We start from the raw sequence: 16407 nt of genomic DNA, 5'->3' as shown, positions 1-16407 counted from the left end.
TCAGCCATTCCTTGCTTCTAAGATGTTTTAGGTGTTCCCAAAAGTTGCTTTGCAGAGTGAGGTGGTTTTTTTAAAAAAAAATGATTCAGTGATGGAGTAGATTAGAATCAAGTGACTGATACCGTGCCATATGTAACTCCAGCCCAGGAATGTCTATGGAGATTGTCAGTCATCCAGGCTATAGTTATCCCAAATCCAGAGGCAACTGGATTTCCTTGTTTTTCTTTGAAGTCGTTTCACTTCTCATCCAAGAAGCTTCTTCAGTTCTGACTGGATGGTGGAGAATGGAAAGATTTATATCCCTTCCAGATAGCTAGTCATTTGCATCCTTTTAGAGAGTCATTGATGCCAATTGGAGGTTTACCAGTGTTCTCAGGGTAGTGCCTCACCTGAGTAGTGCAAATGGGTGTGGAGCCTTCTTTGAACTGCTGAAAGGATTGTGTTGTAGACAGAAGATAGATGATGTCATATCTCTCCCCCTCTATTGAGGGAGGGCTGTTCAATTTTGGCATAGATGAACTCTGTGACCCATATTTCAAACCAGCAGTCCTCTCTGTCCAAAATGTGGACTTTGCTGTCTTTGAAAGAGTGGCCTTTGTCTTTTAAATGCAGTTGGATTGCTGAATCTTATCCTGATTGGTTTGTTCTCCTACGTTGTGCCATGCGTTTATGAAGTGGTTGTTTTGTTTCCCCAATGCAAATGCAAATGACCAGCTATCTGCAAGGAATATAAATCTTTCCATTCCCCACCATCCAGTCAGAGCTGAAGAAGCTTCTTGGATGAAAAGTAAAACATCTTCAAAGGAAAACATGAAAGTCCAGTTGCCTCGTGAAAAAGCACCTTTGGTATCCAGCCCAGGAATTACCAAAAAGGGGATGGAGTGGAGGATTTCCTGCCCCTGTAACCTCATAAAATGGAAGAAGAAAATTGAAAGCTTAACTTCCCTATACCGTCTAAAATGTCTTTGAAACCTGAAATCATACCTTCAGGATTTCTAAAGGAAGCGCAATACCTGCCATGTCTGAAGGATGAGCCGATGATATCTTTCCTTTTTTGCTTTTTGCTTGGACCTGGATAAATAGGCAGCATGTGAAGCCCGAGCAACTGCCCAGGCGAGGTTGTAAATACCGTAGCCATCCAGAGAGAGGGTTTTTTCCACCACCTCTTTTCGCAGGGTGTCCAATTCCTCATTCTCGCAGCACCTCATCCTTCCTTTCACAGAAAAGAGGTGTCTGGAATATGAACAATTAAATGCCATGCTGCCAAAAGTTTGCATCGGCCCAAAAAACATTTCAGAAACTTGTGGTCTTTTTTCAGTATGGATTAAGAAAGAGAAAAAACCCCGGATTTGCTGAGAAGACAGTATTTCATGGGATAAATTCAGAGTGAGGTCCCACATTGCTGTGGTGATCCAAATTTTTGCCAGAATAGGCTTGATGTGCCTTTCAACGTAGGATTGTAGTGCAAATGTCAAGCTGTACAAGTGACGGGATTCCCCATAATATATTAAAACACTGACATTGTTCCACAAGTGAAATGGTTCTTTGCTCAATAGCCGTATTTTCCAGGGCAATGTTGGGATGTTCACCGAGAAGGCAACACAAATTGTGTTTCTTGTTAAAATGGGGCTCAAAGTCCGTAGGAATCTTTTTCCATTCTCAGTGTCTGGTGCAAGGAGACCGATCCAATTCCATCCGAAATAGTGGAGCACCTTGGCAATTCCCCAATACAAGTAATCTTCTTTGGGGACCATCCGGTATATAAATGGGAAATGGCTTTTATCATTCAGAGTTTCAGACACAAAACCATAACTGACCTAGTAAGAAAAAGATAGACTAGACTAGGCTAGACTAGACTCACAACTTCTGAAGGCAAGTCGTTCCACTGATTAATTGTTCTAACTGTCAGGAAATTTCTCCTTAGTTATAGGTTGCTTCTCTCCTTGATTAGTTTCCATCCATTGCTTCTTGTCCTGCCTAGCCTAGCCTAGCCTAGCCTAGCCTAGCCTAGCCTAGCCTAGCCTAGCCTAGCCTAGCCTAGCCTAGAACAGAACAGAACAGAACAGAACAGAACAGAACAGAATAGAATAACAGAGTTGGAAGGGATCTTGGACGTCTTCTAGTCCAACACCCTGCTCAAGCAAAAAAAAAAACCCTATACCATTTCAGACAAATGGCTGTCCAATCTCTTAAAAACTTTCAGTGTTGGAGCATTCATAACTTCTGGAGGCAAATGGTTCCACTGGTTAATTGTTCTAACTTTCAGGAAATTTCTGCTTAGCTCTGTGTTGCTTCTCTCCTTGATTAGTTTCCGTCCATTGCTTCTTGTCCTTCCCTCAGGTGCTTTGGAAAATAGCTTGACTCCCTCTTCTTTGTGGCAACCCCTGAGATATTGGAACACTGCTATCATGTCACCCCTAGTCCTTCTTTTCATTAAACTAGACATACCAAATTCCAGCAACCGTTCTTTATGTTTTAGCCTCCAGTCCCCTGATCATCTTTGTTGCACTTCTCTGTACTATTTCTAGAGTCTCAACATCTTTTTTTACATTGTGGGTGACCAAAACTGGATGCAATATCCCAAGTGTGGCCTTACCAAGACATTATAAAGTGGTATCAACACTTTATGTGATCTTGCGTCTATCCCTCTGTTAATGCTGTCTAGAACTTTGTTGACTTTTTTGGCAGCTGCAGCACACTCTGGCTCATATTTAAGTGATTGTCCACTTGTTGTTTCAATGATCCTGGCATATTTCCGGGCAGACTTTTCTCCCCATCTCCATTCGTACCTGTGGCATTTTGTAGAGGCTCAACATAGTGGAAATCTGTTCGGAAATGTCAGACTCAGTCCCTTCAATTACAGCCAGCAGCCTCTTCTCTCTTCCACAAATGTAGTTTGGAACATTTGCCTGTCCGGTGGAGAGCAAGTCTGTCAGGCCATCAGCGGTCAGCTCTGGATCATAATAGTTCTCGTAAATTTCATAACCCAGGGTGACATTTGGCAAAACCTGGGGATTCAGGTTGATCTCACGGATGGCAAAAAGAAAGGACAGAAGGTACCAGTTTGCATTAGAACCTTTGCTTCAAAAGAAAACAAAGCAAACAAACCCACAGCCACCTTTAATATTCATTCAGTATTTTAACAATTCATGCACTCAAGCACAGGTTGGCTTCCAGATGCATTCTAACTCTACCCTTGCTACTATTACTAGAAGCAATAATTATAATACATATGAAGAACTGTTGCAGGAACTGGGTATGGCCAGTCAAGAGAAAAGAAGGACTAGGGGAGACATGATAGCAGTATTCTAGTATTTGAGAGGCTGCCACAAGAATAGAATAGAATAGAATAGAATAGAATAGAATAGAATAGAATAGAATCTGGAAGGGACCTTGGAGGTCTTCTAGTCCAACCCCTTGCTCAAGCAGGAGAACCTCTATCATTTCATGAAGACGGGGTCAATTTATTTTCTAAAGCACCAGAAGGCAAGATAAGAAATGATGGAAGAGAGAAGCAACATGGAATTAAGGAGCAACTTCCTAACAGTGAGAACAATTAACCAGTGGAACCACTTGCCTCCAGAAGTTGTGGGTGCTCTATGACTGGAGGCTTTTAAGAAGAGATTGGACAGTCATTTGTCTGCAATGGTATAGGGTCTCCTTGAACAGGGGGCTAGACTAGGAAAACTCCAAGGTCCATTCCAGCTCTATTCTGATTGATTGATTGATTAATTAATTGATTGATTGATACAATTTCAGCCTTTTCTTTGCAGACAAAAATAAATGAAGGATTTTCCTTGAGCATTGTTCATGGTGGAGGGAAAATTGGGGTGCATCTGACAACAGGTTCCATGCAAAATAGTACAAAATCCACCCCAGAGATCTACTTACAGAACTGGTTGGTTAAAGAGAGGCTCCTGGAAGGTTGCTATGGCCTTCCAGATTGATGTCAGAGACACAATTCCACCAATGTAGAGGTCTCCTGGGCGGTAAAAATTGGACACCCCATTTTGATCCTTGCTGAAATCAAGGGGACATTTTCTCCAAGCAGCTGCACTGGGCAATAGAAGCAGAAGCAGGAGAAGGAGCAGCAGCTTAGCTCTTATGGTAGCCCTCAGAAGCATTTCAGGGAGCAGTTGGACTAGAAGACCTCAAAGGCCCCTTCCAACTCTTTTCTTCTGTTCTGTTCTGCCTTCAAAAGAGAGAGAAAGTCCAACCACAAATTCCCAGGATGGTGGGGAGTTAATTCTGCACCCCAAGTGGCTGCACATCACTCTGAACACATTGGCTCCTGAGGAATCATGTATTTGGCATCTGGCTTTCCAGGCAAGATTTATTGAGATGTTGCAGCAGGTTGCTTGCCACATTCAGGGATTCAGGGATGATGAAACTCTCTTGAGGATTAGAGGAAAGAAAGACCATGATTTTCGCAATTACAATGTAGAGCGCATCTATTATGCCAGTTTGGTCTAGTGGGAAAGGCACCAGGCTAGAAAGCAGGAGACCATGGGTTCAAATCCTACCTTAGGGATAAAAACCAGTTGGGTGACTTTGGGCCAGTCCCCCTCTTTCAGTCCAATCCACTTCATAGGGTTGTTGTTGTGTGAAAAGGGGGGAGAGGTGTGTTGTGTATATATGCCGCCTGAGTTATTTGTAAAAATAATAAATTAGGGATACAAATAAATAAATACATATTATAGAATAGAATAGAATAGAATAGAATAGAATAATAATAATAATAATAATAATAATAATAATAATAATAATAATAATAATAATAATAATAATAATAATAATAATAATAATAAAGTTGGAAGGGATCTTGGAGGTCATCTAGTCCAACCCCCTGCTCAGGCAGGAAACCCTATACCATTTCAGACAAAGAATAGAATAGAATAGAATAGAATCTGGAAGGGACCTTGGAGGTCTTTAGTCCAACCTCCTACTCAGCTAGGAAACCCTATAGCATTTGAGAAAAATAGATGTCCAATCTCTTCTTAAAAACTTCCAGCATTCACAACTTCTGGAGGCGTCATTCCACTGGTTAATTGTTCTAACTGTCAGGAAATTTCTTCTTAGTTCTAGGTTGCTTCTCTCCTTGATGAGTTTCCATCCATTGCTTCTTGTCCTGACCTCAGGTGGTTTGGAGAATAGCTTGACTCCCTCTTCTTTGTAGCAACCCCTGAGATATTAGAACACTGCTATCATGTCTCTTCTAGTCCCTCTTTTCAATAAAATAGACATAACCAATTCCAGCAACCGTTTTTTGTATGTTTTAGCCTCCAGTCCCCTGATCATCTTTGTTGCTCTTCTCTGCACTCTTTCTAGAGTCTCAGCATCTTGTGGCTTCAAAAGCAGGTCCCAGAGGGAAAAGGACATGTTTCTGAAATCTCACACATTTGACCCATGTCCTTTGAGGCAAATCTGGTCTCCTCTATGCCAAAGTATGTGGATATATTTGGGTAAAGCAGGAATCCAGGTGATATCCTTCAAGCTGATTTACATTCCGATGCCTGGTGCTCTGCAGAATCTTATTTAATGCTCTCATTTCTTCCTTATACTTAGCTTCTTCCAGAGAAATCCTTCTAAGTGTCTTGAGCAGGGGTGTCAAACTGCCGGCCCGCGGGCCGGTTTCATCATACCGGAGCCGCGCCCACCCCATTGCCGGCAATGGCGAAAAAGCTCCGATACGTCACGTGACGTCGCGAGTTTGACATGTCTAGTCTTGAGTGACTTTGAATTAGATCTATTGCCTGTGCCTAATTTTAGTCACCTGAATGGCAGATCTAAGAGAAATTCTACCAACTTCAATTGGAATCAGGAAATCTTCTGGAGGGCCAGACAGAGACTGGCATGGACCTGGTTATATCCGAGACCGCCTTCTGCCACAGATTGCCTCCCACCGGCCGATACGCTCCCACAGAGAGGCCCTCATCAGGGTGCCGTCAGCCAGACAGTGTCGGCTGGCGACCCCCAGGGCAAGGGCCTTCTCTGTCGGAGCACCCACCCTCTGGAACGAGCTGCCCCCAGAGATCCGGGTGATTCCGGATCTCNGACTGGCCTAGGGGTATTTTAAATTGGTTTTAGCCAAATTTTAGTAGAAGCGGCCGATTTAAATATTTATTTTTAATGATTTTTTAAAACTTTGTATTGTATTGTATTAAACTGTTTTTAACTGGCTGTAAGCCGCCCTGAGTCCTACGGGAGAAGGGCGGGGTATAAATATAATAAAATGAAAAAATGAAATGAAATGGGGAAAAAATACAGTACCTACTGATGGTAAAGGTCCATATGATTTTTGATCCCATTTTTTTATTTATAAAATAAAATATAAAATAAGCCAAAGTACATTTTTCTTAGAGAATATTTGTAGCTCAGGGCTGAAATGAGGGGTCCCTGGTTCTCTCTGAGTTTGGTGGTTTTCTTGCAGATATTTTCTTAACAAACTAGGTAACATCATCAGTGCACAAACACTTAGCTCCATTCAGGTACTCCTCGGCTTTTGACTACAATTGAGCTCCAAATTTCCATTGCTAAGCTAGACAGTTATTGAGTTTTGGCCCATTTTACAACCTTCCTTGCCACCATTGTTAAGTGAATCGCTGCAGTTGTTAAGTCACTAATAGGGTTGTTAAGTGAATCTGGCTTCCTCATCACCATTGTTTGTCCGAAGGTTGCAAAAGGGGACCTGGAACACTGCAACCATCATAAATATGAACCAGTTGACAAGCATCCAAATCCTCTAGAGCAGGGGTAGGCAACACCCAGAATTCCTGAGTCAGCATGGCTTGTTCCGGAATTCTTTGTATTGAAGTCCACAAGTCGTAAAAGAGCCAAGGTTGCCTATCCCTGCTCTAGAGGAATGTTTTTCAGTCATGGCAACCCTAGATTTTGTGGATTTCAACTCCCCAAATTCCTCAGCCACCATGAGGAATTCTGGGAACTTTATCTTACAGTTATGAAGAATACTGCTCTATATGCTGGGGTACTTCTCTGTAAGTAAATAACAACTATGGTAGCCAAATATCCCAGTATTTAAGCTTTCTTTAGCATTTGTTTGTTTGCTTGTTTGTTTGTTTGTTTAATTTATTTATTATTTAGAGCCATAGTGGCACAATGGTTAGAATGCAGTATTTCAAGCTGGAAAGATGTTGGAGGTCTTGCAGTCCAACCCCCTGCTCGTGGCAGGAGCCTCATACCTTGCCAGTCAAATGGTTGTCCAGTTTATTTTTTAAAACCTCCTGTGATGGAGCACACACGTGTCATGTGTCTGATTGACGAAACAATTCAAAGAACTTTCAGGCATTTTTTTTAACCTAAAAAGCCTTTAATAGTATTACAGAGTGTCAGCACAGCATGGTGGATGCTAAGATCTGAATTTCCCTTCCTTTGCACATAACATTCCAGGCATTTCCCCTCCCCTATTTTGGGGTCATGATTCACATCTTCCAATTAACTTGGAGGGCAAAGATTCACTTCCGTTTCTTTTTCCCGGGCTTTCCTTATTTTCCCCTCCCCTTTCCCTGTCACCTGATTTAACTCTAAAAATACCAGACAGTTCTGCATATATTGTCAAAGCAAGAATATTCAATATTAGCAGCGTTGACACACAACTATGTGAGGCAAGCTGTTCCACTGATTAATTGTTCTGTCAGAAATCCCAAAGGTGCTTTTTCAGGACTTTCTAGTTTGTCTTTGAAGACATTTCGCTTCTCATCCAAGAAGCTTCTTCAGCTCTGACTAGATGGTGGGGAATGGAAGGATTTATATTTCTTGCAGACAACTGGTTGTTTACATTCTTTTAGAGCTGGCATGTCAAACTGCCGGCCCACAGGCTGGATGCATCACACCGAAACCACACCCACCCCATTGCTGGCAATGGGGGAAAAGTCCTGTGATGTCGTGAGTTTGACATGCCTGTTTTAGAGGATCATGGGTTCATCTGGAGGATTATCTGTGTCATCAGGGTCACTTGAGCCATGCAAATGGATGTGGAGTCTTCTTGGAACTGTTGAATGGGCTGTGTTGTAGACTGGAGATAGATGATGTCGTATCCCTTCCCCTCTGTTTGAACAACTCTCTCTCTCTCTCTCTCAACTGGATCTTTACATTACTTTTAGCTGGCATTTGGAGATGGAGTGTTTTGCAGTCAGGCACACGGCTGAGTTGCAGTTTCTGCTTGTTTAGGGGGCGCAGTGGTTAGAATGCAGTACTGCAGGCAACTTCTGCCGACTGCCAGCTGCCAGCAGTTCAGCAGTTCAATTCTCAACGGCTGATTAATCTTTTCCTGCTTCTCCCTGGTCTATTTCTCTTTTTGGGAAGGAAGAATATGTATTTGTCAGGGGTGGAAGTTTTTCCCCAGCTACTTGGAAAATATAGGTTCTTTCCCAAGTGATAGCACAGTGGTTAGAATGCAGCTTTGCAGGCAAACTCTGCCCACTGCCAGCAGTTCGATCCTGACAGGCTTAAGGTTGTCTCAGCCTTCCATCCTTCTGAGGCTGGTAAAATGAGGACTCAGATTGTTGGGGGCAATAGGCTGAGTCTGTAAATCGCTTAGAGAGGGCTGTAAAGCACTGTGAAGCAGTATATAAGTCTACATGCTATTGCTATTGCTAATTGAAATACTAATCTCTTGGTAGAAAGATTTTTTTTTCCTATTTAACAAAGAAAACCTAAACTCAGCCGGGAATACAGGTCATCTGATTAATTTGGTGTTTCCTGCTGGATCTTATTTCTTGAGTTCAGTCCATTTTTTTTTTTAGTTTTTGCTCTGATTGACTGCCAAGACTTAAATTTCAGCAGATAAGCAGAGTATCAAGGACAAGTCACCCTCCTCCCCCTCCCCCTCCCCCTCCCCCCAAATTTAGGATGAAGGAATGACAAATGTTTGGCTGGCTGATTTGACTGGATGAAATTTTGTGATTAATTTCTTTTTCTAGTTCATATTGGCCCTTGTGGAAGAGATTGTTATAATAATCATGTTATAATAAGCCACCTAGAGTTACCTTGAGATAAGATGGGCAGCCTATCAATTTTATAAATAAATAAATAAATAATGATCATAAGTGGTTTGGGTGCTAGATTATAAACTGGGGGACCATGAGATCTAGTTCTCCTTAGGTAGGGGTCCTGAACCTCACGACTTGCCTAAAGCATCGTGGGTGTTCGCGGCCCCACTCATGTGAGTGTTGTCATGGATATTTGCAGCTGGATTCATGTGAACATTATGGGCATTTGTGGCCCCATTCACACGAGCATCACAGGCGTTTGCAGCCCCACACCCACAAGCATTTGCGGTCCCACTCATGTGAGTGTCGTGAATGTTCACGGCTCCACTCACGCGAGTATTGCTACAAACATTGCAGGTGTTCATGCACGCCCATTTACCCCTTCCACAAAACCATCCTTTCTTTCTCCCCTCTGCTTTGGATGGAATTCCTAAAGACCCCTGGGGCTGGACTTCAACCCAAACCCCCGATTCAACCATGGTTTTGACATTAGGTGGGGAAAATTCCTTGGGGTCTAAGGAAGAAAACCTTTGATCTTGGACTTGGTAACTCTGAAATATTGTCTTGTCCTGTGCTGCATGGGTAAAAAGTGCATTTTAAAAAGGAAGAATGAAGCTACGAGCCTGAAACTTTATATAAAAACAATTCTGGAGACTAGTCCTTAAAAAAACGAAAACCAAGAGACCTTTATTCAAGAAATTGCTCGATGACAGCAAAGCTGAGATAACCCATTCATGGCTTAAAACTTAAAAAGTTGAGGATGCCAGAAAACTAAATAAAAAAGAACTAAAAGTGAGGGTGAAGGTCATTCTCCAAGCTTGTGGGTTGGTTTCCGAACATTTCGTTACCAGGCTAGGTAACTTCTTCAGCGGAGTTTAGAGGATGTCAGTGTAAAGTGTTCTTGTTTATAAGGGCTTCAGGTGTGGGTGTGTCAAGAGAGGGTCTTGTGATGGGTTTTGAGATGGGGAGGTTACATCAGGTCAGGGTCATTGGGAGGTGAACTTCTGGGGGGCTTACATGGGTTGGTTGAAGGTCGGTGCTCTCTCCGGTTGGCTGTGTGGTTGATTTGGATTCTGAGAAGTTCATAGGCTGGTTGTAGGTCAATGTGCCTATTGATGGAATTGCTCCCCATCACAAGACCCATCAGAAGCCTCTCACTGATGACTCACACCTGACCCATCATAAGACCCATCACAAGACTAGAGTAGAGTAGAATGGAATGGAACGGAACAGAATAGAATCTAAGGAATCTGATCCAGGTTAAGTGTTTATAAGGGCTTCAGATGGTGTGTCAAGAGAGGGTTTTGAGATGGGGAGGTTACATCAGGTCAGGGACATTGGGAGGTGAATTTCTGGAGGGCTTACATGGGTTGGTTGAGGGTTGGTGCTCCCTCTAGTTAGCTGTTTGGTTGATTTGGATTCTGAAGAGTTCATAGGCTGGTTTTAGGTCAATGGGCCCATTGATGGAATTGCTCCCCATACAAGACCCATCACAAGCTTCTCACTGATGACTCACACCTAACCCATCACAAGACCCATCACAAGAACAGAACAGAGTAGAGCAGAGTAGAGCAGAGCAGAGCGGAATGGAATAGAATCTGGAGGGGACCTTGGAGGTCTTCTAGTCAAGCAGGAGAACCTATACCATCTCAAACAAGTGACTGTCCAGTCTCTTTTTATAAACCTCCAGTGATGGAGTGCCCACAATTTCTGAAGGCAAGCTGTTCCATTGATTAATTGTCCTCACTCTTAGGAAGTTTCTCCTTAATTCCAGGTTGCTTCTCTCTTTGATCAGTTTCCAACCATTGTTTCTTGTCCTGCCCTCTGGTGCTTTGGACAATAATTTGACCCCTTCTTCTTTGTGGCATTCTCTCAAATACTGGAATGCTGTTATCATGTCACCCCTAGTTCTTTTCTTTAGACTACCAAAACTCAAGTCCTGAACCTGTTCTTCATATATTTTAGTCTCCAGGTCTTTGATCACCTTAGTTGCTTTTCTCTGACCCTCTCTTGACACACCCACACCTGAAGCCGTTATAAACACTTAACTCTGACATCCCCTAAACTCCACTGAAAATGTTACCTGGCCTGGTAACGAAATATTCAAAAACCAACCCACAAGCTCAGAGAACCAACCTTCACCCTCGTCCTATACCCAAGCTACAGATATTCGCCATTATTGCAGAACTGAAAGTGTTGACAGCCCTTGTAATTAATGTTCAACGATGGAGATGTAAATTAAACGGCAAAAGGAGCAAAGTCAAGGGCTAGAGTCATTGTTATGTAACTATGTTAGGTGTTTCTAGTGGCCAATAAATGGAGAGATGCAAAAAGCAAAGGGGTTCCAAAGTGGGTCTTCCAAGAAAAATTATATTCGGGCTCTGTATGGACAAATGTTCGACATTACTCAAAAAAACGTAATTGCAGTTATTTTTCTCCACTCTCTTCAGAATCGTCGTGATTTCTTATCTTCCCTTCATTCTCTAACATTTACTTTCTCCACAGTAATAAATAGCTCAAGAGTCCCAAATTTCTGACAATTTGTTTATACGGTTTTACTGCTTTTTATGCATTTCCCACAAGTGAATTTTTCTGTGCTCATAAAGGGACTGATGTTGAGTAAACCCCTTTCCACCAGACAAATCTACGATTTTTCCCAGTGTGGATCCTTTGATGGGAAGTGAGGGAACTTGACACAGTGAAATGTCTTCCACACTCTGAACATTTATACGGTTTCTCTCCAGTGTGGATTCTGTTATGTACAATATATTGATGTTTTTGTCTGAAGCTTTTTGCACAGTTCTTGCATTTGTAGGGTTTCTCCCCAGTGTGGATCATTTTGTGAATTGTTAGAGAACTTGAAACTGTGAAGCTCTTTCCACACTCCAGGCATTTATATGGTTTCTCGCCTGTGTGAATCCTATTATGGTAAGTGAGGGAACGTGACGTAGTGAAACATCTTCCACACTCCGAGCATTTATACGGTTTCTCCCCAGTGTGGATTCTGTTATGTACAATATATTGATATTTTCGTCTGAAGCTTTTTGCACAGTTCTTGCATTTGTAGGGTTTCTCCCCGGTGTGGATCATTTTGTGAGCAGTAAGAGAACTTGAAGCTCTGAAGCCCTTTCCACACTCTGGGCATTTATATGGTTTCTCTCCAGTGTGAATCCTATTGTGATAAATGAGGTTTCGTCGAAAACGGAAGCTGTTTCCGCATTCTTTGCATTCGTATGGTTTTTCTCCTGTGTGGATCCACCAGAGAAATCTACGATTTTTCCCAGTATGGATCCTTTGATGGGAAGTGAGGGAACTTGACACAGTGAAACATCTTCCACACTCCAAGCATTTATACGGTTTCTCCCCAGTGTGGATTCTGTTATGTACAATATATTGATGTTTTTGTCTGAAGCTTTTTGTACAGTTCTTGCATTTGTAGGGTTTCTCCCCGGTGTGGATCATTTTGTGAGCAGTAAGAGAACTTGAAGCTCTGAAGCTCTTTCCACACTCCAGGCATTTATATGGTTTTTCTCCGGTGTGGATTCTTTTATGGGAAGTGAGGGAACTTGAATTAGTGAAGTGTTTTCCACATTCCATACATTTATATGGTTTCTCTCCAGTGTGGTTTCGGTTATGTACAGTATACTGATATTTTTGACTGAAGGTCTTTCCACACTTGGGACATTCATATGGTTTCTCGCCTGTGTGAATCCTATTATGGGAAGTGAGGCTTTGTGCAAAACGGAAGCTCTTTCCACATTCCTTACATTCGTACGGTTTTTCTCCTGTGTGAATCCTTTTATGGGAAGTAAGATAACTTGAGTCTCTGAAGCTTTTTCCGCACTCCAAGCATTTATATGGTTTCTCTCCTTGTATTCTCTGAGGCAAAGTAACCGAGAACTTCCTTTGGAAACATTTTCCACATTCATTTTGTTTCTCTACCATGTGGCTTCTGCAACAGTCGTATAATCCTGATTCGTCTGCGGGTATTTTTCCACGCTGTGGGCAACCCTCTTTTTCTGGCTGATCATCTTTGCCTGAGAAGTCACTGACAACTACATATGGTAAAGTAGAGCATTTCTCTAGCTCCCCCTTTAATTGTTTTTCCTCAGAACTTTGCTTTCCAAAAAATGTCTCTGCGTCTTTCATTCTGCCTTTTGGCAATGGTGCTGCCATTTCTTGGACCATCATCTCCCATTCATCACCTGCTTGGAGCAGAAAAAAAGAAAAGAAAAGAAAAGTTGACATAAAGTGAGGTGCAAACAGGATCATTGTTGCATCTCTTATTTGAACTTTAACCAAAATTAAGTCCCCACCCTCTCAAGTCATCTTCCTTTTAGCTCTTGTTGTGATTCTTCTGCCTGTGTCTATCAGGGTATGTTCAAAACATGGGGCGATGCCTGGTATCGGTATCAGATCCCCAAAGAATATTATTGTTTCCTTATGCCTATTCCTGACTCTGTAACTTTTCTTTGTGGCCTGCCATTCTGTTGGGAGGGGGGGATGTCTTGGGGATACTTTGCACTGTCCGGCTATTGTTCCCTTCCCCCCAGGGAATGGAATGTATCACCCTTATCTGAGAGACAGTTGTGCTTGGAGTCAGAAGGAAATGAAAGCGAGAGAGACCTTGAAAGAACTTGAAAGAACGTGCCAAAGAACCCAGTTATCAAAATACTATTCCACCTGTGGATTGACTGGAATTCAAATGAACACTGGGACTCTGGAGGGAGAAGGATTGAGTGATGCTTTTATTATATTGCTTTCCGTGGATTTTCCTTAGATCTCACCTTGTTTTCCCTGCTATCAGTAGCCCCTAATAAAAATTCCTTTTGAGACAATGCCTGTTTCAAGAGTTCTGCTCTCTTGGATGGCTTAGCGGAGGCAGCTCCTTACAATCAGGTTGATCTAAGATCTGACGTTGAATTCTCTCTTGTCCTCCATGCTGCAGAATGAAAAACCTGAGGAGTTCTGCTCTCTGAGCTTGCTTGTTTTCTTGCAGACGATTCATTACTCCAACTAGATAACATCATCAGTATTAGTAAGGAGTAGGGTTTGTTCCCAATATTTACTGACACTGATGATGTTACCCAGTTTGGGTATTGAAACGTCTGCAAGAAAACAACCAAGCTCAGAAAGCACCAAGTATCCCTCATTTCAACCATGAGCTACAAATATTCTCCTTTATTAAGATTACTTTGACCAGGGGTCCCCATCTTGTGGGCCGCAGGCCGCATGATTGGCTAGCCAGTGCGTGTGTGTGCGAACTCTCCCTCCCACTCATGCTAGTGTCACCATGAGCATTTTGTGGGTGCTAGTGTGGCCATGAGCGTCATGTGAGTGCTAACATAACCGCAAGCGTCATGTGGGCCTTTGCGTCGTCATGAGTGTCACACGGGCACTAACATCGCTGTTAACATTGATAGATAGACAGACAGACAGACAGACAGACAGAGACAAGATAGATACTTCCTTGGAATAGACAAGGGCTAGATCTCTTCCTGCTTCTTCCCAAGAGATGACATCTCTTTGGAGACCTTTTAATAAGAAACAGCGGATGGCATTTAATTACTAAACTCTCTGACGGGCGAGTAGCAAACTTGCTTACCCAGAGAGGTCACATTCCTATAATTTTCCAACATGACTTCCCAATGGAGCGCTTTTTGGTCAGAATCCAGCTGAGACCACTCCTCCTTGGAGAAATACACAGCCACCTCCTCGAAGGACACCAGACCCTCCTGAACAAGTAAAACAAAGAACCGAACAGGGTCAAGGAGGATTTATAAGCTCTATCCCATTACGTACAAATTCCCAAAGCAAAGATATGCACTAAGTTGAATGGCTGTGCTTGGTAGGATTCTGAGGTTTAGGTCAGGGGTGTCAAACTGCCGGCCCACGGGCTGGTTTCATCATACCGGAGCCGCGCCCACCCCATTGCTGGCAATGGCGAAAAAGCTCCTATACGTCGCGCGACGTCACGTGATGTTGCGAGTTTGACATATCTGGTTTAGGTGATAAAAGTAGATCAAAAACCTTTGAGTGAAGAAATAGTTCAGGCAAGCTTAATCAATGATTGATGTGCCATTCAGTGAAAGTAATCTTAGTTTCCTTATGGATCTACCATATCTCTCTCTCTCTCTCTCTCTCTCTCTCTCTCTCTCTCTCTCTCTCTCTCTCTCTCTATCTATCTATCTATCTATCTATCTATCTATCTATCATTTCTCTTATCTATCTATCTATCTATCTATCTATCTATCTATCTATCTATCTATCTATCTATCTATCATCTATCTATCATCTATCTATCCATCCATCCATCCATCCATCCATCCATCCATCCATCTCTATCTGAGTCATTGGCTGAACTGAGGATGAGAAAGCAGAGAAAAATTCATGGTATTGAAGGAATTTTTTACAAAGCAGCATGATTTGGCCTTCAAATCCAGACACAAATCAGAAGATTAGAAATTATTTTGTAAGCCAAAAGTTCTTTGATTACATGCATGACAACATTTACTTAGAGATTTTCCTATTTGGCCACCTTCATTGGATTTTAATCTTCTGCCTTATCTTTTAATCTTTCAACAGGTTGAAGAAGGCTTTTTAAAAATGATATTGCGCTATTTGAGTATTTATGTATTTTTGAACAATCTTGCACAATTCCAAGTCAAAGAATTATAAAACAAATAGGTGCAGTTTAGCACTTGCTGCCCTTGTGATATTCCTATCTCTTGAAGGACTCGAGAGTGTGTGTAACTAATAGTAGGAAAAGTATCTAGTACAGAATTTAACAAAAAGATTTCTTAATATAAATCTCAAGGTGGAATTTACAAACCATTGTATCGGAACAATAGATTTCAGGGAGGGTTAAGCTGACTGAGAGCAACTTGAATCTTCTATTTCCCATACCATGTTGCTCAGGAATACAAAAATATCCAAGCCAGAAGAAGAAAGAATGATAGAATCATAGAGTATCAGAGATGGAATGGACCTTGGAGGTCCTCTATTCCAACTCTCTGCTCAAGCAGGAGGCCCTATACCATTCTGGACAAATTTTTGTCTAATTTTTTCTTTAAAACCTCCAGTGATGGAGCATCCACAGCTTTTGGAGGCAAGGTGTTCCATTGATTAATTATTCTCACTGTCAGGAGGTTCCTTCTTAGTTCTAGGTTGCTTCCCTCCTTGATAATCTTCCATTTGTTACTTTTTGTCCTGCTCTCAGTTGCTTTGGAGAATGGCTTGATCCCCTCTTCGCTGTGACTGCCCTCAAGTATTGGGAAACTGCTGTCATGTCACCCCAATCCTCTTCTTGCTAGATTAGACATATTTAGTTTCCACAACCATCCATTGTACAGTATAGCCTCCAAAACTCTAATCATCTTTGTTGCTCTTCTCTGCACTC

At 42.2% G+C, this 16407-nt stretch overlaps 1 protein-coding gene and 1 pseudogene across 1 annotated transcript in view; one reads left to right on the top strand and one right to left on the bottom strand.

Moving 5' to 3' along the window:
• LOC107290500 overlaps window positions 1-16407 on the top strand; it is a 177079-nt pseudogene that overhangs the window by 36076 nt on the left and 124596 nt on the right.
• Window positions 1-16407, bottom strand: part of LOC107290506 — a 154755-nt gene that overhangs the window by 119951 nt on the left and 18397 nt on the right. Inside the window, 1 exon segment of the mRNA XM_029284759.1 lies at window positions 11657-12881. Within this exon segment, the coding sequence (XP_029140592.1) occupies window positions 11657-12881 (1225 nt within the window).

The sequence above is a fragment of the Protobothrops mucrosquamatus genome, unplaced genomic scaffold (assembly GCF_001527695.2).
Source record: "Protobothrops mucrosquamatus isolate PMUCROS unplaced genomic scaffold, P.Mucros_1.0 scaffold910, whole genome shotgun sequence".
NCBI classification, from domain to species: domain Eukaryota; kingdom Metazoa; phylum Chordata; class Lepidosauria; order Squamata; family Viperidae; genus Protobothrops; species Protobothrops mucrosquamatus.
Note: the sequence above shows the minus strand (reverse complement) of the source record. Positions and strands in the feature narration are given on the sequence as shown.